General features: G+C 35.2%; 1 protein-coding gene across 3 annotated transcripts in view; it reads left to right on the top strand.

Moving 5' to 3' along the window:
* rbms1b (RNA binding motif, single stranded interacting protein 1b) overlaps positions 1-22,141 on the top strand; it is a 78,981-nt gene extending 56,840 nt beyond the window's left edge. For all 3 annotated transcript variants that reach the window (XM_079881962.1, XM_079881961.1, XM_079881963.1), the window contains exons 7-14: positions 69-184; positions 7,119-7,168; positions 8,329-8,416; positions 9,754-9,804; positions 12,344-12,454; positions 14,187-14,267; positions 15,086-15,164; positions 19,779-22,141. In XM_079881962.1, coding sequence (XP_079738088.1) covers positions 69-184; positions 7,119-7,168; positions 8,329-8,416; positions 9,754-9,804; positions 12,344-12,454; positions 14,187-14,267; positions 15,086-15,157 — 569 coding nt within the window. In that variant the 3' untranslated portion in view covers positions 15,158-15,164; positions 19,779-22,141. The remainder of the gene's footprint in view (positions 1-68; positions 185-7,118; positions 7,169-8,328; positions 8,417-9,753; positions 9,805-12,343; positions 12,455-14,186; positions 14,268-15,085; positions 15,165-19,778) is intronic.
* The last annotated feature ends 5,585 nt before the right edge of the window (positions 22,142-27,726 follow it).

Below are 27,726 nucleotides of genomic sequence, written 5' to 3'. Positions count from 1 at the left end.
TGATGGTTTTGGTGGTGTTATGAGCATCACGCTGAGAGTTCATGCACCTCCTCCGTGTCTCTCTGCAGCGCCGTCAGAACCCTTGCTGTGCAAGTTTGCGGACGGAGGCCAGAAGAAGCGTCAGAGTCAAAATAAATATGTGCAGAACGGACGAGCCTGGGCCAGAGACGGGGACAGCAGACTCGTGAGTACTGCTCTTTTGCTCTCGGTGTCCGGATCACTCTTAGCAGCCATACATCACCTGCCACCGCTTGTTAGCAAACACACGGACAGCAGAGATGTTACACAACGCTGGTCATGTGGGTGTGTGTGTGTTTACACAAGCTACTCTAATACAGTCATATATTATGTGAGCTACACAAGTGATACTGAGAGTGTGTGTGTGTGTGTGTGAACTGCTGAGTCACTTGATATTGCCCATCATGACACTCACGCTCTGTTCTCAATCCTAGTGAGCTTCCTACACAGGGAGCTGCCTTATAATACAGCATCCTAACTGAGATCTACCCTCAGAAGTGACCTAACCCTGACCCTGATTTGAAATCCACAGTGTATGTGGATATTGGTTAAAAGTAAATTTTATAAAAATTGTAAAAAAGAAAATCGATTACACTTTATTTTAAGGTGTCATTTTTACAGTGTAATTATATATTTAAGTACTGAGTAATATTAATCAACTACATGTACTTACTATAGGGTTAGGGTAGGATGAGGGTTTGGTTGAGGGTTAGTTGCATGTAATTATGCATAATTTACTGTTATTACTATGGTAAGTACATGTAACATATGTAATAAGGACACTGTAAAATAAAGTGTTACCAAAAAGTCTTATATTATCAATACACTTCAGGATTTTATTAATCATATTTAGGTTTTTTATTTATTTTATTTATTTTTATTTTGATCAGTACTCTTTGGGATTGAACTGATCATATTTATAATCAAAAAATGTCTTGCTTTTGTCACAATGCATTCTGAGATTTGTATTTATCAATATTTTACGATATTCCTCATCCAAATAGATTTTTTTTTTCACTTTTTTATGTTATTTTATTATTGTATGTCTTGTTTTATTTTGATCAGTTATCTTCGGGATTTAATTAATCATATTTGTAATCAACACTTCTTTATAAGCTATATTGAAGTTATCTCTCTTTGATTTGAATTCATCATTTTTTACAACAATATTGATCTAAATAGAATTAACTAGTCTGTTTATAAAATCTTTCTTTCGTTCGTTTGTTTCTTCACACTTAGTATTAGTTTAATAATTAGTGCTGGCAAACAATTAAAATATTTAATCGCGATTAATCGCGTTAATGTCATAGTTAACTCGCAATTAATCGCACATTTTTATCTATTCTAAATGTCCTTTGATTTCTTTTTGTCCTATTATCTTTTCTCATTTTAATGCTCTTATCAACATGGAAAAGTGGATCGGCTTGCTTTGTGCAAATGTTTTTTTATTGAAAACAACATTGGCATATACTGTAGTTTAATTTCACTCTAACATTCTCACTTGGAGCAAATAATCGCGTCAGAGAATTCGCATCAGCTGTGTGTGTGCTTGGCCATCAAGTGGTGTTTCAGACTGGACGTGCTGCGATGATCGCTCAGTTCACAACAACAGAACACACAGATCACTTTGGTCTTGTCAATGGAACCATTTGGCAACTTTTTAAAAGTAAACTTTCCATTCAGAATCTTATTGGCATCCATTTCGGCGTCTCGCGCTCGCCATCCACTCAAAACGTAACGTTAGCCTACTAGGCTACTCTTTGGCTCGCAAGCCCAAATAAGTGTGTGTGGCGTGCCTGTTGTTTTGTTTCCGGTCTAGCTAGATCCGGTGTGGTGTTGTAGTTTTTCTAACGTTACTAGTAGCAACAGCATGTGAAAAAAACGACAAAGTTTGCTAGGCCAAAAAGAACGTTAATCTCGCGATAAAAAAATGTACTCTGTTAAAATGGGTTTGCGTTAACGCCGTTAATAACGCGTTTAACTGACAGCACTAATAATAATCTATTTTTTATTTTTATTTTTTTTTTTTTTTATTATACATAAGGTAAACACATAGCACAACAACAGGACACAAAAACAACAATAAAACAGCAGTAATAACATCAATGAAAAAAAAACAACAACAACAAAAAAAAAAAAAAAAAAAAAAACAGCAACGACAAATAATGATAGTAATATGTAGAAGTATTAAATAGTATTTAAATAGTAATAGCATGTATAATAATAATGATAATAATATTTTATGGTGACAGTAACAGTAATATCAGTGATAACAATGACAGTAATAATACAATAATGATACTACGGATGGTGATAAGTTGTGTTAACGGCAATTGTAATATTAATAATAATAATAATAATATATAACATTGATAATAGTGATAATAACAATAACAGTATTGGTACTCATACTAACACAAAAAAAAAAAAAAAGTGATGATATTGATGAGATCAATAATAACAATAATAATAATAACAACAACATTTATATCAATGATAAAAGCAACAGTGATAACAGTAATAATAGTAATACTAAATATGGCGATGATGATATTTTGTATTGAAAGTACAATTGCAATAGTTATATCAATAATAATATAATAACAACAATAGTAATAATAATAATAACAACAATAGTAATAATAAAAAATAAAATTAAAAAAAGTATAATAATAATAATGCTAAAGATGGCGATTATGATAACACTTTGCGTTGACGGCGACAGTGATATCAATAATAGGCTAATTATTGTAGTAATAATGATAATAATAATAATAATAATAATAATAACAACAATAATAATAACAACAATAATAACAATACACACACGTGTGACACACACCCACCACATACCACACCTCTCCTAGTTTCTGTCATTGTGCATGTTTTTCCCCCCTCTTTTTTTTTTTTTTTTTTTTTCCTCTTTTTTCCCCCTTTTTTTTCTTTTTTTTCCCCTCTTTTTTTTTTTTCTTTTTCTTTTCTCTTTTTTTTTTTTCTTTTTTTTTTTTTTTCCCTTTTCTTTCCCTTTCTTCTCATTCACTGTACAGTTACTATTTGTATGTATGCCTAAACTAAGGTGGTGCATTAAAAGAAGGTGAAGTGCATTAAAATCAGCATTTGGTGCATTAAAATCATGTGTGGTATGTGTTAGATGTTGACTTGATTTAACGTATATTTAAATGATTCAAATAAATAAATGAATAAATATATGGATAAATTAAATAATGATGATAATAATGATATAGATATATAAAATATATAAATATAACCAAATAATAATCTATTTTATTTTATGTATTATTTATTTATTTTATTTTTTCTTACAGATCTCTTCAGGATTTAACTAATTGTATTCATATAATCAGCATTTCCTTTGCTTTATAATCCATCTTACAGTGATTTTGTCGCAGTGCATTCTGGGATTGCCTTATCTGAAAAATGACTTTTATCTGACTTTTAACACATATGATGCCTTAAAATGCTGCCTGTGTAGTCAGCTCACTAGGTTACGGAGCCGAGCGAGACACATGCCTGTGTCACATGGCCATTAAAAAAGACAATCAGGAGGAAAATGTATTGCATCACATCACAAATGTCCTTAATTGAGTCGATGCTGTGGTTTTTCTAATAAAAATGACTTTGAACATTTTCATTTTTTTCTGCTTATCATGTGCAAGCCTCGCACAGAGAAGGACGTGGACAGCATGTAATTACAGCACAATGGGTTTCCTGTCACGCCAGATCATTTCCTTAAACCAATTTTATGGGTTTACATTTACATTACATTTACATTTAATCATTTAGCAGATGCTTTTGTCCAAAGCGACTTACAAATAAGGAGAACAATAGAAGCAGTTGTTGAACCAGTTATATATATATATATACTGTATATATGTATATACATATACATACATAAAAAATTTGGCTGCAAATTTGAGGGGAGAGTAGTGGCGTCATTTATTTTCAGTTTTCAGTTATTTGTCAGCAACTACTGTATAACAAGTACGGTGGCCCCATCAAGCAACACTTAATCCACACTCAATGACATCATTTAATTATTGCATTAAAGGAACTTTCGGCCCTATAGCGGTAAAAAAAAATGCATGCATGCAGTTTGAGGAAGAAGATTGTTTTGGTTGTGCTTCGGCTCCGCGTGACTGAGAGGATGAATATGATTATCCTACTGTTTAGTGTTGTCACGGTACCAAAATTTCAGTATTCGGTACCAATACCAGTGAAAATCCACGGTTCTCGGTACCAATTTCGGTACCAAAGGGCTAGAAATCAATAAATTCTTTGCTGATACTTCCTCGTCATCATGGAGAGCGCAGTTCGCACCGTTTCAAAAATAGTCGATCTCCGAATGCGAATGAACTTACTCTGAATTTTAGTATTGTTTTTATATGAGGATCCTTTTTCAAATACAAGGTCAATATTGATTTTCACTAATTACACTAGATGTCGCCTCGTTCCAATGAACTGCCTTAGCCAAGGCGGCATCTATTGTATATATCTATGCACCAGTCTGCGCACACGTCACACAATAGGAAGCGCCCGCGCCTTCAGATCACTTGGACGTGGCTGTGTTACAAAAGGTAAAAACGATATAAATACTGTTCGTTTTCTCACACAAACCGCTCGTTTCGTGTCTTAGGCCATCAATGTGTACTTACGATGGAGAATTGTTTAATTTGGACGATAGGGAATTGTTTAATTTGGACTTTGTGCATGGTCTTTGAGACAGTGACCACAGACCTGCATGATATGACTGACAGACAAGAACGGTTTGACCTAAAAATATCAAAATTGAAACTACTGCGGAAAAAAAGACACCTACATCTTGGATGCCCTTGAGGTAAGCTAAAACATACCAAAAATTTAATTTCAAAGTGAACTATCCCTTTAAGAAAACGTGGTACCGTGACGTATACATTTTTTTAGTACTGACTTGGTACCGAAGTACCGGGTCTTTTGACAACACTACTACTGTTACTAGGCTTAAAGGGGTCATCGGATGCAAAATCCACTTTTATATGGTGTTTGCATATAAATGTGTGTGTGGACACAACCACCATACAATGAAAAACATCCATTCACTCCTTTTTTTTTATCCTTAAAAAGCCTACACACTCTCAATAATCAAGCCGTTTGGATTTTCTGAGCAATATGATGTCACATTGCTCATGCTCCGCCCACGAGCGCTGACGGACCGTCCCGTATTAGCATATTTAATGTCCGGGTCACTTTTTACAGCCATATATCACCTTGTTAGCAAACACACGGACAGCAGAGAAGTTACACAACGCTGGTCATGTGGGTGTGTGTGTGTTTATACAAGCTACTCTAATACAGTCATATATTACGTGAGCTACACAAGTGATACTGTGTGTGTGTGTGTGTGTGTGTGTGTGTGTGTGTGTGTGTGTGTGTGTGTGTGTGTGTGTGTGTGTGTGTGTGTGTGTGTGTGTGTGTGTGTGTGTGTGTGTGTGTGTGTGTGTGTGTGTGTGTGTGTGTGTGTGTGTGTGTGTGTGTGTGTGTGTGTGTGTGTGTGTGTGTGTGTGTGTGTGTAAACTGTTGAGTCACTTGATATTGCCCATCATGACACTCACGCTCTGTTCTCAATCTTAGTGAGCTTCCTACACAGGGAGCCGCCTTATAATACAGCATCCTAACTGAGATCTACCCTCAGAAGTGACCTAACCCTGACCCTGATTTGAAATCCACAGTGTATGTGAATATTGGTTAAGAGATATAACCAGTTTAGATCTCAAGCTGACTAACTAAAGACGTTACTGTAGCTTTACCCATTAATAGACACGCTACTTCTTTGAAAATAAATTCCAGCACATTTATTACGAGCTCTGTCTCGTTCTCTTTTCTCCAGCAGACTCTCCTCTGTTCGGCGTTTGTTTAAAATGGGTGACACACACACACACACCTAACCTCTCACACCAGACACACGTCAAAGCAGCCGGAGCAACTTTTCTCTATTTACAGATACAGATATGATGAGACACACACGGGCGAGTGACACATGTACGCAATTTTGCGTGAAACCATCCCACCCGCTCTAAAATATAAACACTTATAATAGACTTGCCACAGTGAAGACAAAAACACGTTTTGGAAGACGGATTGATTGATTTTTTTTTTTTTACAAAAAAAGTTACATAATACTAGCCTGGTTAAAACCAGACCATTCTCAGTAGTAACTGAGTTATGGTCTGGCAAAGCTTCATTAATAACTCATTTCCAAAGGGGCGTCACCAACGGACGTCACTCAAATGCCTCTGGGCGCAGTTGGATAGACCTAAAACCAATCAGAGCGATCGGCATCGTGTAAAGCCATATGCTGCGTCCCAATTCGCCTAAGTTACACTACGCCATAAAAGTATGTACTCTTTTTGTGAAGAAAAGGTATTTACTTTTGAATGTGTAGCAAAAAAGTAGGCAAGCTTTGGGACATACTACTTCGTCATCTTTATCGGACGGATCTGTCGCGTGCGTCCTGTCACTTAAACTGCCCTGTCAATCATCTTGTCACAGTTAAAATCCTCTATTAAATCTAATTTAATTTCCTACCGTTTCGGAGAGAAATGTAGTAGTACGTTCATCTGCCAGTGGGTCTTTCATGGAGACTGTCCTCATGTGTTTGCAATTTGAATATAATAATGCATTTAAAAGTTGAACGGACGTCGCTCAAATGCCTCTGGGCGCAATTGGATAGACCTAAAACCAATCAGAGCGATCGTCATTGTGTAAAGCCCGCCTCAACGTTTCTGATTGGTACCGTGATTTCTAGGCCATGGAAATGGGCTTGAATGAGCTCTTTGCCAGACTACTTCTCCAGCAAATCTGAATTTGCCGGAAGTTGTCTGGGTTTTCCCAGGCTAACATAATACACCTTTAAGTAACAAAATATCAAAGCAAGTGTCTGTATCTGTGCTGAACACTTTTCTTCATCAGCTTTGCTCAGTGTATTTTAGTGGATGATTCACAATGACAAAGTGGCACAACACTTTTTGTTTTCCTTTTTGAGCACTTCAAAAACAGCTATGAACTGAATAGTGTAATAATTGTTTTATTTCTCTCTCTCATAGGCTGGCATGACCCTCACGTACGACCCCACCACAGCTGCTATGCAAAATGGGTACGAGACAATAAGAGTTCAGAAAGAACCAGTGTTACTGTAGTATTTGTAGAGGATTATACAACCCCTGAAATAAAATCATGGAATCACCACACTTAGAGGATCTTCACCCTGATTATAGCAAATAAACAACATAAACATGACACAAAAATAGCTTAAAATTCTGGCTTCATGAAACATACCTCAAACAAATCCACATAAATTGTATTTATTTTATTTTTTTATCAATTTGATTAATTCCATACTTTTTTCCTCTACTTGCTGCGGGAAAAGACATTCCATTAATAAAAAATAAATAAAAAAATAAGTGGATTTGTTTGAGGTATGTTTCATGAAGCCAGAATGTTAAGTTATTGAACAAAACGTTTTGTGTCATATCTGTGATTTGATAGTTTGCTATAAAGTCAAAAATCGTGAGTGAACATGCTCTAAGTTTGGTGATTCCATAATTTTTTGCTAGGGATTGTAGTATTTATTAATTTTTTTTTAAATTAGCTCGTATTTTTATATTTTCAGCTTTCATTTTAATTCTAGTTTATTCGTTTTTGATTCTATTTAGCTTTCATTTATTTTTGTTTCTGTTTTAGTAATTTTAGTACTTTAACGTAAAATTATATCTCAGTTGATTGCAACATTTCAAGGTTTTTGGGTTTAAAATCTTAATTTCATTATTTTAAATCAGCTTTATTTCATACTTATTTATGCTCTTTATAAGTTTTGGTTTCAGTTAACAATAAAAAAAACTATTATTAATATTATTTATTATTTTATTTTTTCATAGAGTTGCCATGGCAGAATAAAAATATATATATATATTTTCATCTAATATTTATATATGTTTTTATTTCAGCCTTATTTCAATGAATGAGTTATTTTCAATGAATACAATTTTGTTTTAGTTAACAATAACCACACTGGAGAGAGCATGCACATCAGTTCATACTACAAATGCTTGAACGTTTTTAGTTGAGTAAAATAGTCAAGTATTATATATTTATACATATTAATACTTGAACGAAATTATATTTACAAATATGTATATAACAGACGGTATCTTATAAGGCAGCATACTCGTACTCAGTGCTATCATACTATATTCACAATATTGCACAGCCTCACAGACATAATTGCTTAAATATGTCCTTTTCATCTCTCTACAGATTCTATCCGACCGCCTACAGTATTACAAACAGAATGATCACACAGGCGCCCATGTCTACATACATCTCACCTGTGTCCACATACCAGGTAACATAATCCAGTTCAGATCGAACAGACCGATCGAGGTCTCAGAGGTGGATGTGTCAGAACTGAAAATCTCTCAGTAATCACTCTCCCTCATGTTGTTCCAACCGGATACACAAATTAAGATATTTCTGATGAAATCTGAGAGCTGTCTCACTCCTCCATAGGCTTCTAGGTAATTGAAATCCCAGAAAAGTTAGTAAAGACATCGTTAAAATAGTCCAAGTGTCTACAGTGGCTCAACCTTAAGTTTATCAAGCGATGAGAATACTTTTTGTGCGCAAAAACAAACACAAAAACACCGACTTTATAAAACTCTTCATTTTCTTCTGTGTGGGTCTGAGTGAGTTCACGAGTGTAACAGCGCAGCGCTTCTGGGTTGTACGTCAGAACGGAGGCTCACTATTGGCCAGCATCACACACATGACCAGCGTCGGCCAATAGTGAGCCTCCGTTCTGACGAAAGGCCCACACAGAAGAAAATGAATAGTTGAATAAAGTTATTTTTATTTTTATTTTTTATTATTTATTCATAAACTTTTTTTCTTTATTTATAGGTTTATTTATAAACTTTTTCAAATAATTAACAGGAAGCTTCATACAATTAAAATTATAGCTTTCCCCCCATTATAACCCTTTCCGCCAAAATAATTAACCATACATTACATAAAAGTTAAGACAACAATAGTAATAATAATAACAATTTAAATTTAAATAAAAAAAATATATATATATATACATACATACATACATATATAGCCAATAATACAATTTTCTGACATATTCGTGGTCTGTACATAATTATAAAACAAAAAAAACCAATTGGTGATCATATTTAACATTGATCAATAAGTGGGAGAGTCTTCATCTTCTCAAAATATGTAATCATGGGTTGCCAAGTCTTTTGGACAGATCCTTTCATTAAATATTTAATTTTCTCTAATTTTAACTTATGATACTAGATCACATAACCACTTTGAGGCTTTATGTGGGCTTGTTGACTTTCACTCTAGTAATATTCTTCTTCTCATTTTGGGTTTTTTTTTGCACACAAAAAGTATTCTCGGCGCTTGATGAACTTAAGGTTGAGCCACTGTAGACACTTGGACTATTTTAACGATGTCTTTACTCACTTTTCTGGGATGGCAGATATCGATTACCTAGAAGCCTATGGAGGAGTGAGACAGCTCTCAGATTTCATCAAAAATATCTTAATTTGTGTTTCTGAAGATGAACGAAAGTCTTACGGGGTTGGAACAACATGAGGGAGAGTAATTACTGACAGAATCTTCATTTTTGGGTGAACTAACACTTTAAGGGACTGTGTTTTTATCGTTCAGGTCCAGAATCCATCCTGGGTCACCCATCAGCCCTACATCATGCAGCATCCGGTGAGTCTGATCTCTCACGGCCCAGTTCATGCTGGTCTTCAACAGTGTGTGTGTGTGGGAGATCTACACTTGAACTGCTCTTAGACTGAGTGTGTGGGCGACGTCTAAACAGACTCACTAAAGCTGCAAACCACATCAATGTATCGATTATCAGAATGAACAAACTTGTGCCAAATAATAGAGTTAATAAATCTAACCGTAGGCTGGCACATCAATATTTGACAGCATTGCTCATCCAAACAGAGTTTTAGAAGTTTCCATTTATAAAAAAATATATATATATATTTCTGCACGGCCTATTTAGCCTATTTTATTTTATTATTTTATATTATTTGATTTATTTTTTAGTAACACTTTACAACAAAGGTGTGTTAGTTAAGGTTAGTTAATGCATTAACTGACAGTGAGCAAAACATTTCTTACAGTATTTGTTCATCTTTCTTAACATTAATTATTATAAATACAATTGTTTATTGTTCAGGTTCTTTAACCAATGTTAACTTTTGATTTTAATCAGATATTAGTTGAGATTAACGTAACAGATTAATAAGTGCTTTAGAAATATTTTTCATTGTTAGTTCTTAATGCATAATGTAGTTAACTATGAAACCTTAATGCAGTTACATTAAATTTATTTTTACATTTTTAATTATATATTTAATTTCTATTTACTTTTTATTAGATTTTTATTTATTTTGTTTTAGTTTATTTATAATAAAATACAATAAAAATGTTGTTGTTTATAAAAATACCATTTGCATGTCAAAGCTCTGCTGCAGATATGTCTTTAACTGTATGTTGTCATATGAACAACCAGTAATTAAACAATTAATAATTAAACCGATTTAAGTTTTCATAACCTTACAAATTTGCATTACCGTCATTTCTTTTAAAAATAACACAGTTGGACATCATAAGTCATCAGACGGTCACGAATATGTCATGTCTTACTGTAAATAACGTGCAAAAACATTTTTGTCAATTATTTCCATTCTGTCATTTGAGAAGCCGCTTTTAGGAGCAACACTGCCTATAACAACATAAAAGTTCACATTTTGTCCCTGATACGTGACATGTGCTTCCTACTCTTGATGAGCAGCAGCCGCCGCGGTTGTGCAGGAAACACTGGTGTGAGTGTGTGTGTGTGTGTGTGTGTGTGTGTTTGCATAAGTGCACTAACACTAAATCACACACAGATGCTGTAGTACAGTGTCATTGAAGCCCACGCCAGCATAAAGAACCTGAGGGGTGTGCGTGTGTGTGTGTGTGTGTGTGTGTGTGTGTGTGTGTGTGTGTGTGTGTGTGTGTGTGTGTGTGTGTGTGTGTGTGTGTGTGTGTGTGTGTGTGTGTGTGTGTGTGTGTGTGTGTGTGTGTGTGTGTGTGTGTGTGTGTGTGTGTGTGTGTGAGATAGAGATCAGTGATGAGGTACTAAGATTGCAGGTACTAAGTGAAGCTCAGCTGCATGAATGACACATCAAACAGGAAGAGACTCTATGTGTGTGTTTCTATTTGAGTGGGTGTATAATGTATATAAGTAATGTGTGGTATAATGGGCTTATGATTTTTGTATGAGTCAGTGCATATAGAGCTGAGTGCCGTGGGTCATTAATGTGGAAACTGTGGCATTTAAAGGCCAGTAATGGCACTGATGCCTCATAGCTCTTAAATATACGGAAGATTTTTAGAGTCTGACTCACAGCGTAAGAAAGCAGGACTCATTACACACACATCCCAGACAGACCCCGATCTCCGACACTGTACACTTCACAGGTGACACACACTCTCGGGTCTCATTTACTTCATATTAAACTTCACAAACCATCATCTATCATACATTTCAAAGATATCTATGGTATTACCAGGATCTGTTTTTTAGTGAACATTATTATTTATTTATTTTAAAGCACATCAGTGAAAATTAGCAAAAAACAGGAATTTAATAAGTTGCTTATTTCAAACTTTTTTCTTTGAGGGTATTATTTTATTTTATTTTATTTTATGTAACAAAATTTTATTGGTCAAACATTATGAAGACAAAGTGTGAACAGTAATTGTGAATTTTTTTATTTTTTTTCCAGTAAAAAGTTACAAAGTTAAATTATTTTCATCTAATATTTATATTTTATTTTAGCTTTATTTTGATTAATGAGATTTAATCATTTTAGTTAAAACAACAAAAACAATAGAAAGAGCTGCAAACGCCTGAAAATACATATTTTAGTTTATTTCAGTTAGTTGCAAGGTTTCTCATATTCTTCATTAAAGTTTTTCATTGAATATTTATCTTTTTTTTATTTCAATTAATGACAACACATTTTAAATTTAGTTTCCTTTTGAAAAGAGCATGCTAATTATTTTGCTTGAAAATACCTAGTACACACATATTGAGTAAAATAGTCAAATATTATTTATTTCATTTTAAAAAATGGGCCAATTATGAAAGGAAGTGTATATATGTGGATGTGCTCCTTATATGTGGCTTTCTTGCCTTTTCTTCCTAAGTGAATAAATGTAATGTAAATGTCCCGTTCCATCATAGGGAGCCGTGCTATCGCCCTCTATAGATCACTCCATGTCTCTGCAGCCCACGTCCATGATGAGTCCTCTCACACAGCAGATGGGTCACCTCTCTCTGGGCAGCGCAGGAACGGTGAGCACAAATCTTCTCACACTACTGTCTCGTTTCTTCGAAATCTGCTGAATCACTTGCAGCTGTTAAAGGGTTAGTTCACCTAAAAATGAAAATTCTGTCAGTAATTACTCTCCCACAACCGCTTAAGACTTTTGTTCATCTTCAAAACACAAATTAAGATATTTTTGATGAAATCTGAGAGCTGTCTCACTCCTCCGTAGGCTTCTAGGTAATCGATATCTGCCATCCCAGAAAGTTAGTAAAGACATCGTTAAAATAGTTCAAGTGACTACAGTGGCTCAACCTTAAGTTTATCAAGCGACGAGAATACTTTTTGTGCGCAAAAACAAACAAAAATAACGACTTTATTCAACTATTCATTTTCTTCTGTGTTTCTCAGAGTGAGTTCACGTAGTGTAACAGCGCAGCGCTTCTGGGTTATACATCAGAACGAAGGCTCACTATTTACCAGCATCACACACATGACCAGCGTCGGCCAATAGTGAGCCTCCGTTCTGACGAAAGCTCTCAGATTTAATCAAAAATATCTTAATTTGTGTTTCCGAAGACGAACGAAAGTCTTACGGGGTTGGAACAACATGAGGGAGAGTGATTACTGACAGAATTTTCATTTTTGGGTGAGCTAACGCTTCAAAGCTCTGGCTGTGTTCAGAATGTAATGGCCTTTATCCATTGCTTACTATGCTTTTTTAAACAGAATGCACTATGCAACACTAAATATTACTAAGTAGTTTGTTGTATACTGCACATTTTGGCAAAAGCACCGTATCATCCAGGTATCCATGCAAGTACTTACTTTGCAACCTCTAAAAAAGTGCATTCTATGTAGTATGAATGCGTGTAGTATGAATGTAATCATGTGACCTACCAGCGTCAATTGCGTCCTCTCCCGTGGCCTCATGGGATAGTAAAGTGTCCATCTTATGCACACTTAAGAATCTCGACGGAAGTAGAAGGTCATCTGGGTACTTTTTGCTACTCTATTATGAGTACTGTGAATTCGGACATACAATTCGTCACATACTGTTTTTCACCTGCTATAAAGTAGCAGGTGAAAGAAGAACGGAAGAACTGATAAGAATTTAAATGTGTACCTTGAAAAGAATCTTGAAATGCAATGTAAGTCGCTTTGGATAAAAGCATCTGCCAAATGCATAAAATGTAAATGTAAAGTAGGGAAATATGCAATTTTGGATGCAGCCCATGACTGACCTTAAGCGCCACCTACTGGTGAATTATCAAATTGCAATTAAAACATAAAGGCCACAATATGGAAGAACACATTTTCTGATAATTATAGTATTGAACAATTTAAAGGTACACTATGTAACTTTTAGCGCTCTAGCGGTTAATATACTAAACTGCATGCGTCTTGAAGATGGATTCATGATGTACTCGTTAATTGTATACATTTTGAGTAAACAAAACATCGCATTAAACTTTTATGTTGGACATTTTTATAGTGCAGTAATATTTTTTGAGGTTACACTGATTCAGCATATAATTGGCCAAACGCTGCAAAACAATGCATAGGCCTATATTTAAACATATACAGGCCACACATGGATCATGCACAACAGTTGATCTCAGCAGAAATACACAAAAGTAACCAAATAAAAAAACGCTGACAGAATGAGAGCACAAAAAACACTACAGCAGCAAAGTGTGCAGGTTTGTAGCTGCATATGTTGATGTTTTCTCTCTCTGTGTGTGTGTGTGTCTCCTGTAGTATATGCCAGCCAGTCCAGCTCTCCAGGGGCAGTACATCCCTCCATACACTCACATGCAGACCACCGCAGTCTCAGTAGAGGTGGGTTCATGTCCACACACACTTTCCCAGACACAGATTTAACCTCGTCCTGTACTCAAGAACTGTGTGAGTTCACAATCACCATAAATGGAGAAAAGTTCAAGAACAGACTGGGCTTGTGCAACTGTGCCGAGTGTTAAGAACATGTCCTGGGAACATGTTCACTCCAAAATCAAACTAAAGATATAGAGTAGAATATTTTGCTAAAAAAAAATAAAACTTGTTTTTAGAGCTATTGATTTTTTTTCTGTGAGATTATCTTCATGACAATTAAGCACATTCTCCCAATTATGATGCATAATAAAAATGACAATAATAATATATTATTTAAATTTAAGTATTAAAGTATTTATACATTAGGGTAGTATTTTGTGTATTGCCTTTAATTTGATATATTAATATTGATATATAATCTGCCAATGATATATTTTGAATATGAATTATACAATTATTGATTCATAATTAATATGATTTAATTAATATATATATATATATATATATATACATATATATGATAAAGTATAATATTGTAATAGTATTATTTTTTTACAGTATTACAGAATGGGAAACCTATTATGTTGTTTGTTTTTCAGTGACATGAGCATGTTTTTGTGACATTCATCCATTAGCGCATGTTAATTGCCTTCAAAATAATCAGCGATTATATAATAATAATAATCAGTCATTTATATTCTGACTTGTATTAGATTAGTGCTTCAGATCTCTGTTCTGATTTCAGCTTGTAATGTATGATGACTTGCTTTTCTTGTGTTGATTTGGTGTCTAAATGTGAGAAATTGAAGCATGTTCTGTTGTAGGAGAACAGTCCACAACCTCAGGTGGATTCGTCCAGTGATCATTCACCTTATACCTATCAGCAGGCCAAGTGATGAAGAGGTACTGTAACTCACTTCTTTCACTGTTGATCTGTACACACATATACATCATGTAACGGCTCGTGTGTCGTTTTACCATAAGCTTTTGGAACCCAAAAAATCGACAAGAAAACTGAGATTTTTCTGTAAACCATTTAAACATTAAAGGGTAACTCTCGCCAAAATGCAACCTAGGGTCTTTTTGTGAATCTACCCGAGGCGAACTTTCGTTTAAAAGCATAATTAGAAAGGAAACGCCACTTTTAAGTTTGACCGTATTTTCGTTTTCGGTCAAATTGCCTTTTGAATGGGAGTGAATGGGGCACGACTATGATAACATCAAAAATCACTATTTGTAAAACACTAATGCGGCTCGACACAACATGAAACTGTGCTGGAAGTCTCACCAGCGGCTCTACACATGAACTCCAGCATTGAGAACAGTGTTTGTGTACACAGAGTTTACTAAAAAGAAAGATTTTGAACAACTCACTGTCTCTGTGTCCGCCGGCATTTTGACAGTCAAAACTAGTCGATCTCCGAATGCGAATGAACTGACTCTGAATATATGAGGATCCTTTTTCAAAATCTTTTTGATTTTCACTAATGACAAAACAACAAATTATCCGTGAATTTATATGAAACTAAGCTTTAGGAGCTTTCCATCTTTACTCTCCTCCCTTTTACGTCGCATTCGGAGATCGACTATTTTTGACTGTCAAAATGCGGGCGGACACAGAGACTGTGAGCTGTTCAAAATCTTGCTTTTTAGTAAACTCTGTGTACACAATGTTCTCAATGCTGGAGTTCATGTGTAGAGCCCCTGGTGACACTTCCAGCACAGTTTCATGTTGTGTCGAGTCTTCTTAGTGTTTTAAATAGCGATTTTTGATGTTATCATAGAAGTGCCCCAAGCACTCCCATTCACAAGGCAATTTAACCAAAAACGAAAATACGGTCAATCTTAAAAGTGGCTTTAAATGAAAGTTCGCCTCGGGTGGATTAACAAAAAGACCCTAGGTTGCATTTTGGCGAGAGTTACCCTTTAAAGAGGACCTATTATGCCCTTTTTCAAAGTCTTGATTTAGTTTTCGGGGTCTACTAGAATAGGTTTTCATGCTTATGAATGCTTCATGAATGTTATTTCACATATATTTGTCAGTCTGTCAGTAATGCTCTGAGGTGCGTTTCCCCAAAGCATCATTAGCCAAATGTGGTTGCATGTTCTATTGAATTGTGTTGGTAACGACAGAACTTGCAACCATAGTTGGCTTTTGGAAACCCGTTTAGTTTTTGTCTCCATTGGGGCTTTGGCACTGGGTAGTTATAGGAACTAGTCACCAAGGCCGTCCCCACGAGAACTAAATTTTCCCCTAGGGCCATTTTCCTGGTTGCATTCGCACCGGCACTGCAGACTTTTATTTTGACAGCGCTGAGAACGTCTGAGCACACAGCTCTCCCATTCTCCATCTTCATTAGTTTATGATCTGCTTAACAGTCCTGTGTAATACCTTATTAGATAGAACTGTTAAAGAAATTAAGCGGTATATGAAAATGTATTTTAGGGATTTGCCATGTGGTTGATGCCCAGGTTGATTCCCTCCTTAACGGAAAGTTTGAGAAGTTCTTGGATTTCAGCGTCAGTCCATCTATCGCTGTTTTACAAGTTCGTGCAGTAAATATATAGGCTATAAAATGGCGTGTGTCAGTGTTTTGCATGCATTCGGCCAATCAGCATTCACTTACGTCACTGGTAGTTCCTGTTGTGCTGGGTTAGAGCCTACTCTGAAGTAGGAGCTTAATTAGTCCCACCAAAAGGCGTTCCTTGAGCTAAAATCGATCCCAGTTCCTGCGGTGCGAACACGCCAAAAAGCAGGTTATAGTCAAGTCAAGTCAAGTCACCCTCATTTATATAGCGCTTTTAACAATGTAGATTGTTTCAAAGCAGCTTTAAGGTGATAATAGGAAATTAAAGTAACAGACAGAGATAGTTTTGGCTTTACAGCAGCTCTAGAATAAAGTTATTGTCCAGCTAAAGTTAGTTTTGATTGATTCACTTCAGTCGCAACGATCATTAGTTATAATTTAAATTTTGTTCTTGCTTGTTTTTGTTTTTTGTTTTTTTTCTGTCAAAATGTCAGAAAGCATTTTGTATTATCCATCCTTGTTTTTAAAATTTGTTAAATGACGAACGTTTTACTGTTAACAGCCCTTATATGTCGGATTCGTCTAACTTACTGGTATACTTGATATTCTTTTTAGAATAAGTGATTCATTATGCTATTATTGGACTCCTGTCTAATCATTGTCAACTGTTTTCTATAAATATGTTTGAATTGGCTAACATTTATTCAGCTAATGCGTGTCCTGTTTAAAATGCGCAATTGTTCAAATGCAAAGACAGCACGTCACAAATAGAAGCCCTTTTCCCTGTGCTATTTAGTATCATATTTGGATATTGGAATAATAAATTAAGTAGCCTATCTTAATTGTACAATTTTTTTATTTTTTTTTACAGTTTTATAGGGGTTTCTTAATTTTAGACTAGTTGACCAGCACACATTTTATGCAATGCAAAAAATTTGCATTCCCCCCCCCCCATCGTCGTCGTTGTCGTAAGCCCCTTATGAAGCCCCTTGGAAATTGGAAGCCAACCAAACAGAAGATGTGGTCAAACCCAAAATCTGTTTGGTATCTTATTCTTCACAGAAACTAATGTATTCTACAGACGATTAAAATGCCGTTCTGGGTTCCAGGAGGAGGACGGCCTGTGCATGTGGAAGCAGTGCATGAGGATCCTTATCTAAATGTTTAGAGGTCATTTCAAGTGTTGATGCATCATCGGTTTACATCCGTTTGAAACGATTGGTCTGGAAGTATAAACAGGTTTAATGCGGTATTAGTTTGAGCCACCTGCAGTCATGCTTCACTGCTTCACTTGTCCAGATGTGTGTGTCGGATCTAACTTAAAGGGATAGTTCTTCCAAAAATGACAATTCGGTCCTCATTTACACACTCTTGCCTCATTCCAGACTTTTTTATTAACTTATTATTTGATGGTTATTCATACTGTCAAGATCCAAAAAGAACAAAAAAGTATCTTAAAAGTTGTCAATACAGCTAATTGGTTTCGTCAATTGTCATTTTCTGTCAGTAGGCACGTTTCCATTACAGATTTGCGCAAAACTTTTGCGATTTTTTTCTAAATGTCGACAAAAAACTATTGCGAAATGACGGCCTTTCCATTAACTGATGTTATGTGACTAAAACTTCATTTTTTCCTCTTGTGATAAGTAAAATCATTCCAAAAAACATGGCGATGGACGTTGGTCGGTTTATGTACTGTATCTCAGCCACTGCACTGGCCATTATTATTAATCGAAGGAGACATATGTGTGTTATCCAATCATTAATGGTAAGGAAAGACCCTTATACTTGTGAGCGGCTCATATGAGGTGTTTCTGGGTGTTTCTCACTCATTTCTGCTTCGAGGTCTTGATTGTGGCATTTATTTGAGGTTTAGAATTCATGTAATTCTTTTGTTTTATATGAATTTAATAAAGAACTCTGTCTCGTATTCTGTCCAAACACACGCGTCGTCTACGTCAGCTGACCTGTAAATGCGCAAAAACTGTTTCCATTGCAGTTCTGTGAAATATTTCTTTTTCGAATTGCCTGAAAATCCACCTCATGCGAGAGTAAAAACTTTTTTGCGATAAATGGGAGTTTTTGCGCAAATTACGTGTTTCCATTGAGTGTATTTTCAATTCGCAATTTCAATTTGCGCAATTTGAAGGGTAATGGAAACGCGGATATTGACATGGAGGAATCAATGATCTCAAACCTGCTTTGATTCATCCATGGCATGGTTTTTTTTTATTGTACAGTCGTGAATAAGATTTATGAAGTCTTGCAGACTCGTCATGTGACTCGTCATGTCAGACTTCAACCTCGTTTTGTGTGTCAAGGAAGAAAAAAAAAAAGAGGTTGGAATGGCATTAGAGTGAGTAAATGAATGAAAACCTGGAAGTAAAAATAGAAATTTTACACTTGTAATTTTCATGCATGGATTTTGTTTGTTTTTTTGTTGAATATACGTTTTTATAGTAATGCTCAGATCTAAAATATTTTGTTGCCGAGATATTGGTCTTTGGTTAAAGATGTTGGAAAATATATGATGTTATCAGCTGACATTCAAAAGTTTGGGGATGGGATTTTTAAAAAGCTGCATTTATTTGATGACAAATACAGTAAAGACAGTAATATTGTGAAATATTATTACCTTTTAAAATAACTCATATTGTAATAAATTGTAAAGTGTCATTTATTCCTGTGATCAAAGCTGAATTTTCAGAGTCACATGATCCTTCAGAAATCATTCTAATATGATGATTTGATGCTCAAGAAACATTTATGATTATTATCTTTGTGCTGCTTCATATTTTAGTGGAATTTGTGATCATTTTATTTTTTCAGAATTCTTTGATGAACAGAAAACAGCATTTATTTGAAACCAAAATCTTTTGTAACATTATAACTGTTTTTTGATCAATATAATGCATCCTTGCAGAATAAAAGTCTTACAGTGTTTGTGTCAAACTATTGATTTGAAGTTTTCGTTGTGCTTCACTTCCAGGGTTGTGTGAGGTTGAGAGAGAAGGAGACGACTGCTAAATCAATAACAGCTTCCTTTGAAGGACCGGCTCTACCGATGAATCAACATTTTGCACAGGTTCTACGATGAGTTCCTTGGTTTTATAATAAAACTACTTCAACTATTTTGGTATAAGTTCCATTAGGTGCAAATCAAGGATTCATTTCATCAGAGGATGCTAACAAAGAAAAAAAAAAAAAAAAAAATGAAATGGAAAGAAAAAGAAAAGTTTTATTTTAATAAGGAAACTGATTATTTTTTACCAAGGATTGTCACATAGATGCAGGAACTTCATCATGCGACTCGATGTGCATGGATATTATTCTTGTGTTTATGATTTCAGATTTGTTTTTTTGTTTTGTTTTTTTCTCTCTCTCTCTTCTTTTGTACTGAAACAGATGTTTGTTCTTAGAGATTTGTCAGCCGGACATCCTGAGAAAGATGCGTTTGTGCTTGCGGTGTGAGTGTCGTTGATGTGTTTTTCTGTTGTGTGCTTCATCTTCGGTCTGACCGATCTGTTGGTCTTATACGATTTGCCTTAAACTCTTTCCCGTACGGTGGCCGAAGAAGAGACGTGTGCGGCCGCTGCCTTGTAAATCAGCTGAATAGGGCTTTTTTAGCAATCTCGCAAAAAGGAAAATTTCGCTGCGCTTGGATTTCGGTGTTTTGCTTTTTCGGATCTTTTAGAGTACAAACCGTTTCGAGTGACGACATTGATGGAGTTTTCATAGGATTTAATGTTTTTATAATCAGAGGTGATGATCCTTTGGTTGTTTGAATGTGGTAGAAATTCTGCTGAACGATCACATTTTTGATAATCGCCTTTTACTTTCGTTTATAAATCTCGGTGTTGTAGTTTAGCTTTAGATGAACTCGTGTGGGAGGGCGGGAGGGGGGAGGGGCTTGACTCGTATTCTAATTTTGGGGGCGGGAGGGAGGCGTGGCCTGTCAGTCAGACCGAAAATGGTTTGATGCGTTCAGAGTTAAACCTCTTTGTTGGTTCGGCGGGCGAGGAGAGGTGAACGTGTGGATGTCAGTGCTCGATTATAGCAGGCAAACAAATCTCGAGTTTACTTCACCAAAGCAAGCGGATCGTGCGGACGTTTTCTCTCGAGGCGGGCCACGCTGAGACTTTTTAACAGACTAGATTGCAGTTCTGGAGAATGTGCCTTCTTTGTACATATGCATTCAGCTGTCTTTAGTCGTCGAGGTGCGGACACCGATAGCGTGAAGGACGATTTGGATCCAGCAAGTGCCACAAACTAAACGAAAACATCACTACAGAGCAGAGACAACTGAAACGTGGAACGAGGACAGGTTGAAACGACGGCACTGTTTTAAACCCCTAGTGAGCTGCCTTCTAAGGGAGCATCATAACTCATAATGATTTGTTAAAGAAATACATGCATCATACAAATAGACTTCAGGAGAGTTTTGCATTGGCATGTTGCAGTAAAGGTACAGAGCACACACAATTATTAGTGCTTTTTCATTAGAATCGACCATGCTTTTTTTTTACTCGAAATGCATTATGGGATTGCCTTCTCAATGAAGGATATATATGGTGCTCCCTTAGGATTTGTAGGTATCTTACGTATTTTCCAGGAAAATAAACTGAAACATTTACAAATATTATAAACACAATAAACGTGTGTTTTATTTCCCGTCACTCCACAACCAATCCTTTAAGCGTATTCAGAGCAGAACAGGACTGAAAAACACAAGTATAAAACAAACGTCAATTATAGTGTGCATTCATTAGAAACAACATTTAGAATAAATAAAAAAAGCACCAAACCTTAAAGCGAAACTGAAACTACCAAAGAATCCAAATGTTTCATGAAATCTATATTTTTTATGGAATATTGCCGTATTTGTTATAAATGAATTATCCGTGCACATCTTTTTATTTTATTTTGTTAATGTTTCCCTTATAATCTTGAATCAGAATAACTTCCCGTCCCTCTTGCAGCATCTCTTCTCTTCTCTGATGACGGGGGCGGGGCAACCTGTCACTCACGTGAGATCGGCCAATAGCAAACCACAACCATCCAATATGGACAAAATCAAGCCCCGCCCACATTTGTTCCCGTTCACAATAGGGAAGAAAAGACTTTAATTGCATTATAGTATCCATGTTTCAGGTGATAAAAACGTGACGTTGGGGAGAATATGACGGGCAGCTCACTAGGGTTTAGGACGCGGCCTTTGAAACAATAATCGCATCCATTACAGGAAAATGTCTTTTATTTTCTTCTAAACTCACAATATACTTTAGTAAGGCTTTATTCATTAATTTGTCTTCCAAAAGACTGTGTTTTTGACCTGGTGGGTCTTGTTGACCGGTTATCTACCTCAGAGTTTTGTTGTCCTCTGTTTTAATTGGTCGGGCTAGCAGGTTCAGCCCGCCCCTCCAGACCAAACGGACCGCTCAGGAGCTGTCCATGTACACTTGATTTCTTTCAGGTTTTTTCTTTTCAGATACTTTGATCCTTTTCTCCTCCTTCTTCTCCTTCTTCTTCTTCTTCAAACAAAAAAGTTTTTTTTAATTTTTTATTGTTATCGTTATAAGGAAAGTTGTGCGTTTGTTTTAGTGTCGTTTAGCATTCAGATTCATCGTTTCGAAAGCAAAAAACAATGCTGCTTTTCATCACAAGATATTCCAGTAGTCCATAGGAAGTAGACAAGAAAGCGTGCGAGCGAGCGAGCGAGCGAGAGAGAGAGAGAGAGAGAGAGAGAGAGAGAGTGAGAAACAGCGATGCTGAAAGTCGCGGTTTTCCCGAGATGAAGCCCATTTACCGCACATAACACAAAAAAACGGTAACACTTTATTTTAAGGTGACGTAGTTACACGTTACATGTACTAACTATAGTAATAACAGTAAATTATGCATAATTAGTATTATAATAAGCCTAATAATGCATAATAAGTTACTAACCTTCACCGTAACCCTATAGTAAGTACATGTAGTTAATTAATATTACTCAGTACTTATTTGAGAAAGTACAATGTAACAACGACAAGGGTTACACTTTATTTGAAGGTGTCCGTGTTAGTGTAATTATACATTTAAGTACTGAGTAATAATAATTAACTACATGCACTTACTATAGAGTTACGGTTAAAGTTTGTTTTAGGGTTAGTTGCATGTCATTATGCACAATTTGTAGTTATTACTACAGTAACTACATGTAACGTGTAACAAGGACACTAAAATAAAGTGTTACTAAATTAAATGTAACAAAAAATCATGCTCTGGTAAATCATATTTTTGGTATTAAAGAGTTAAATTATGATTTAAAAAGTCATATTTATGAGATTTAAAAGTCATAATTATGACACAAGTTGAAATTATGACTTAAAAAGTCAAAACCGTGAGATAATAAGTCAAATTATGACTGTAAATTTTGAGATGAAAAGATAAATTAATACTTAATATTATTATTAATACTTAAGGCATAATTATGACAAGTCAAATTTATGACTCAGTTTTGAGATGAAAAAATAAATACTTAAGTCATAATTATGCCAAGTCAAAATTATGACGTAAAAAGTTGAAATTATGAGATAAAAAGTCGAAATTGACTACATTTTTCATCTGAATTATTTCACCTTTTACGTCAAAATTATTTTAAAATCTCACTTAGTATCATAAGTTTGACTTTTTATCTCATAATTATGACTTGTGTAATAATTTCGATTTTTCTTTTCTTATGTGTCAGAAATGGGCTTCCATACTGTTGCTTTCAGACCGAGTCCAGACAGAGTTTTAACGGCGTATCCGTGGTGCTCAGCTCACAGCCGAGTCCATTCTTGACGTGCGTGTGTGTGTGTGTGTGTGTGTGTGTGTGTGTGTGTGGCAGCGAGTGTGTTTCTGTGGAGTTCTTGTGTGGCTCATGCTGCTAGTAACATCTGAATCCGAAGTGCCAATCTGTGTCTGGGTCAAAGAGTTGAAAAGAGTTGTTGTGCAGAGAGAAATTGCTCATGAATATGAAAAATCATGTACTAGACAGCCATTAAGTTATATGAAAAAAAAAGTAATAATTTATGAAGAGAGAAGTTTTGTACAGACTGTTTGAAAAAATAAAAACAATAAAAAGATTTTCATAGAGATATCTATATGAGAGTTGATTTTGTAATTTCTTTCTCTGTTTTACGTGCCACACGCTTGCCAGTGGCATCTTGTACGTTCGGTTTATCAGAAACCTTCCTCTGTATATTTTCTTTTGTTTTCTGGAGTGTTTGTTGAAGCCAAAAAAAAAGCTCTTTTTCTCCCCTTTTACCCTTTGTTTCCAGTAGATTGTTAATTAAGCTTTATTTCTGTTCATTTCTTTGAGAATTTTTTGAATAAAAACACATTTTGTTTTATTCATGTTGTCGTTCATTCACCTAAAGCATCACGTCTGTTATGATATGTTTATGGTATTTTCTTTGACAACATACAATGCCAGAACTGTCATTTGAAGTTGCCTGCTGTTTACCACGTGACCAGTGTGTCCCTCTCTGCAGTTCTTCACTTTGACCAGCAGGTGTCATTTGAGACACACTACTTCACTAGAGCCAGCTTTACCTGGAGCAAACTAGGTGTAATGCTTTCATATCAGCACTTTTCCAGAGACATGGGGAAAAGAAAGACCAGGAGCTGCTCTTTCTGGTCCAGATTCATTAGATCTGATTGACTATTATTCAGTAACATGCATAAGGTTAAAAACATGTTAAAAGAATCAAACATACACTGTGATATATCAGGATCCAACTGTTCACTCAAATGTTAATGTATATATCAAAACCTATTAATCTATCTAATCTACAAGACCAAGCCTAACCACATGTGCACAAATGCTCCAGGTAAGTAATTAACTAGTTACATTAAAAAAAAAATTACATTAAAGCATGTAAATTACAGTTTGACATGATATTTTATGAATTTAACTAACCTTAACAATAAATGAGAGAGGGAGAGACAAGAGTGGTTACACACACACACACATATATATATATATATATATACACACACACACATATATATATATACATACACACACACACACACACACACACACATATATATATATATATATATATATATATATATACACACAGACACACACACACACAGTTTTTATATGAAGTTCATTATAAATACTATAGACTTCCCAAAACCCTGAAGAAAACCTTTATGCATTTTAATTATAATAAAAAAACTGTTATTTTAGTATTATTTATATACTATTAAAGTATTTATGTCTATAAGTACTATAAGTTTTAGTAATTTAGATTTTTTTTATATAAATTAGTTTTTGTTTTACTATTTTTATTTAGCTTTAATAAATTTGTTTAGTTTTAGTCATTTTAGTACTTCAGCTTATATATATTTCAGCTTGTTGCCAAAGAAACATTACTAGTTTTCATTCAAGTTTGTTTTTCATCTATTTTAATATTATTTTTTCAGATTTATTTCAATTGGCGATAACAATTTTTAATAGTTTTAGCTAACGATAATCACACACACATACATACATACATAAAATAAAATAAAAAATAAAAATAATTATTTATGAATCCAGGGCATCCTCAAAGGAAGGTTTTCTTAGATTTAGTTCAATCCTAGTTCACAATTTTGTCCCCAAACTATAGCAGTAAAAGTAGGCCTAAAAAGAAATTGTTGGATGTGTGGAATAGACTTAAACAGTAAAATGTGTTAAACTGAGTTTACGGCACTCTTTTTAATACAGGAAATCAGTATCAAACTTCAGACTGCACAATTATTCAGACAAATCTTTAAATGAACCATCCTAATGAAGGTTTGTCACTGATACTGTGAACGCCTCAGTGAGAAGCTGTGCATCCTGAAAAACTGGAGCATTGAAGAGAGATGGGTGTGTAATTCAGTTTCATGAAGTAATGCGGCAATCAAACACTAGCAGAACAAGAGCTACAAGAATCTTTAATGCAAAATGACAACACAAAAATGATCTGAACTTTGCTCTGTAGGTCTCGGTGGAAATATGAGTCCTGGTGGTAAATCATGGATCAACAAAACTGCACTGATGCTTTGAGGGTTCATATGAAAAACACCCATCCAAAACTGCATAGGGGAGACCAGGGACAGTTGCAACACTTTTTGCATTTCTCTCAGTTACTCAGAGACTATTTGGAGTAGACCAACCAAATTTGTATATATTAAACTTGCATCTGTCTGCTAATTACCCATACCATTTAAAGATGATTATATATGACATATCGTTCACAGTATTTATTTGAATGGAAGAAGTCAGATGTTGCAACCGACCCCGACCCAAGGGACGGTTGCAACACGTTAAAAATACCTTAAATTTCTCTAATTAATTTTAGCTTTTTGTCTCAATGAGCATATAATTCTGAAAATATTAACTGTTTTAGGCCTACTATAATATTATAGTATTATGTATTTCAATAATATTATTGTAGCCTATAATTTATTTATTTAGTCATATTTATCAAATAACAGTTATTGAGTTTTGTTTGTGTATGTGTAAAAACATAGGCCTACATAGATTCAGTGTGCAGGAATTACAGATGATATTCAATCTCTCCATATTTCAGTGTCAGACATGAAGAATTGAACAATTTGCAATGCAACAAACCTTTATTAAACATGCAATTTATAACTTGTTGCAACCGTCCCCGACCCTATCAGCCATGACAGAACATCATATTCCTGCTAGACACACTGACTTTGACACATGCTAACCATGTCACTTAGAAGTCAACAAAACAATAATTCAAACTAAGTAAGTTTTGATTAATTCATACAAAATGTCAGGACAGTATGACAAAAATACATCTCATGAAAAAAATTACTTTCATACCTCCAAAACAAGTTTTGTTCAATAAATGCAGCAGCAGATGTTGAATATGTCTACTGTCTTTTTGGTGGGTGGAGGGTCTAACTGTGCATGTTCAGTATGAGTGTCATCACTCTAGCTTGTTTCTGATTGGAGAAAAATGACACGTTGCAACCATCCCCTGTTGCAACTGTCCCCTCCCCTACTTCCTAATCCCTACAATATAGTAGACAGAAAAACCGTCGTTCACTGAAGCGTTAACGTTAACTTAACGGGCATACAGTGCGAGATAAGAGGCAAAACAGCGGTTTTAAAATAGAAGTTTTAAGCGACCGACAGAAATAATCAGTTTGCAAAGACTGTATCAATCAAAGCTAGGGAGATAGGCTATTTCTCTTAAGAGACTGATAGAAGAAAGAGAGAAGTAGATGAGAGAGGAGCATGTGTTGCATAACGTTACTGTGCCCAGAATGAATTAATTGGGCAACTCGTAAAATATGTACTATTTAGCAACAAAAAAGAAATGTCGCAAAATGTGGTGAATGGGGCCTTTTGAGACATCCGCATCATCGCCATAATCCGTCCCTGTTGTTGTTATATTTCACATTATTACATGGCTTGGTTGAACTCTAATGTAGAATGCGGTGTGTTATTTCTTGATATTGTTATTTATATGTTATTTCTTGATAGCAAGTATTACACACCGTTGCCATGAAAAACAGAGCGTTGCTATGGACGCAGGATTCTAACCGTAGAGACGGAACGGACTATTTTCTTTAGCGGAAGCAGTACAATCGTTTTTAAATCAATAAACTCCTTTTTAAATCAATATTTTGTGTCAAATTATTGATTTATTTGGTAGGTAGCCATGTAATAAGCGGGATAATGTAGAGCGAGGCGTTTGTTATAGCGAATACAACCCCTTCAGGCTGATCAGCATTAAATTAATGGCATTAAAGTGCCGCGAGAGCGATTAGAGAGCTGACATGTCCGTATGCTTAAATCACTCTCGCGGTACTTTGATGTCATAAACATTTTTCTTACAAAAACCCATCAGGCACTAGAGCGGATTACTTTTATAATGGATGGATGCGCTTTTTGG

Source organism: Squalius cephalus (assembly GCF_949319135.1).
Source record: "Squalius cephalus genome assembly, chromosome: 9".
NCBI classification, from domain to species: Eukaryota; Metazoa; Chordata; class Actinopteri; order Cypriniformes; family Leuciscidae; genus Squalius; species Squalius cephalus.
The sequence above is the reverse complement of the archived record's forward strand: the minus strand, read 5'-3'. Positions and strand labels throughout refer to the sequence as shown.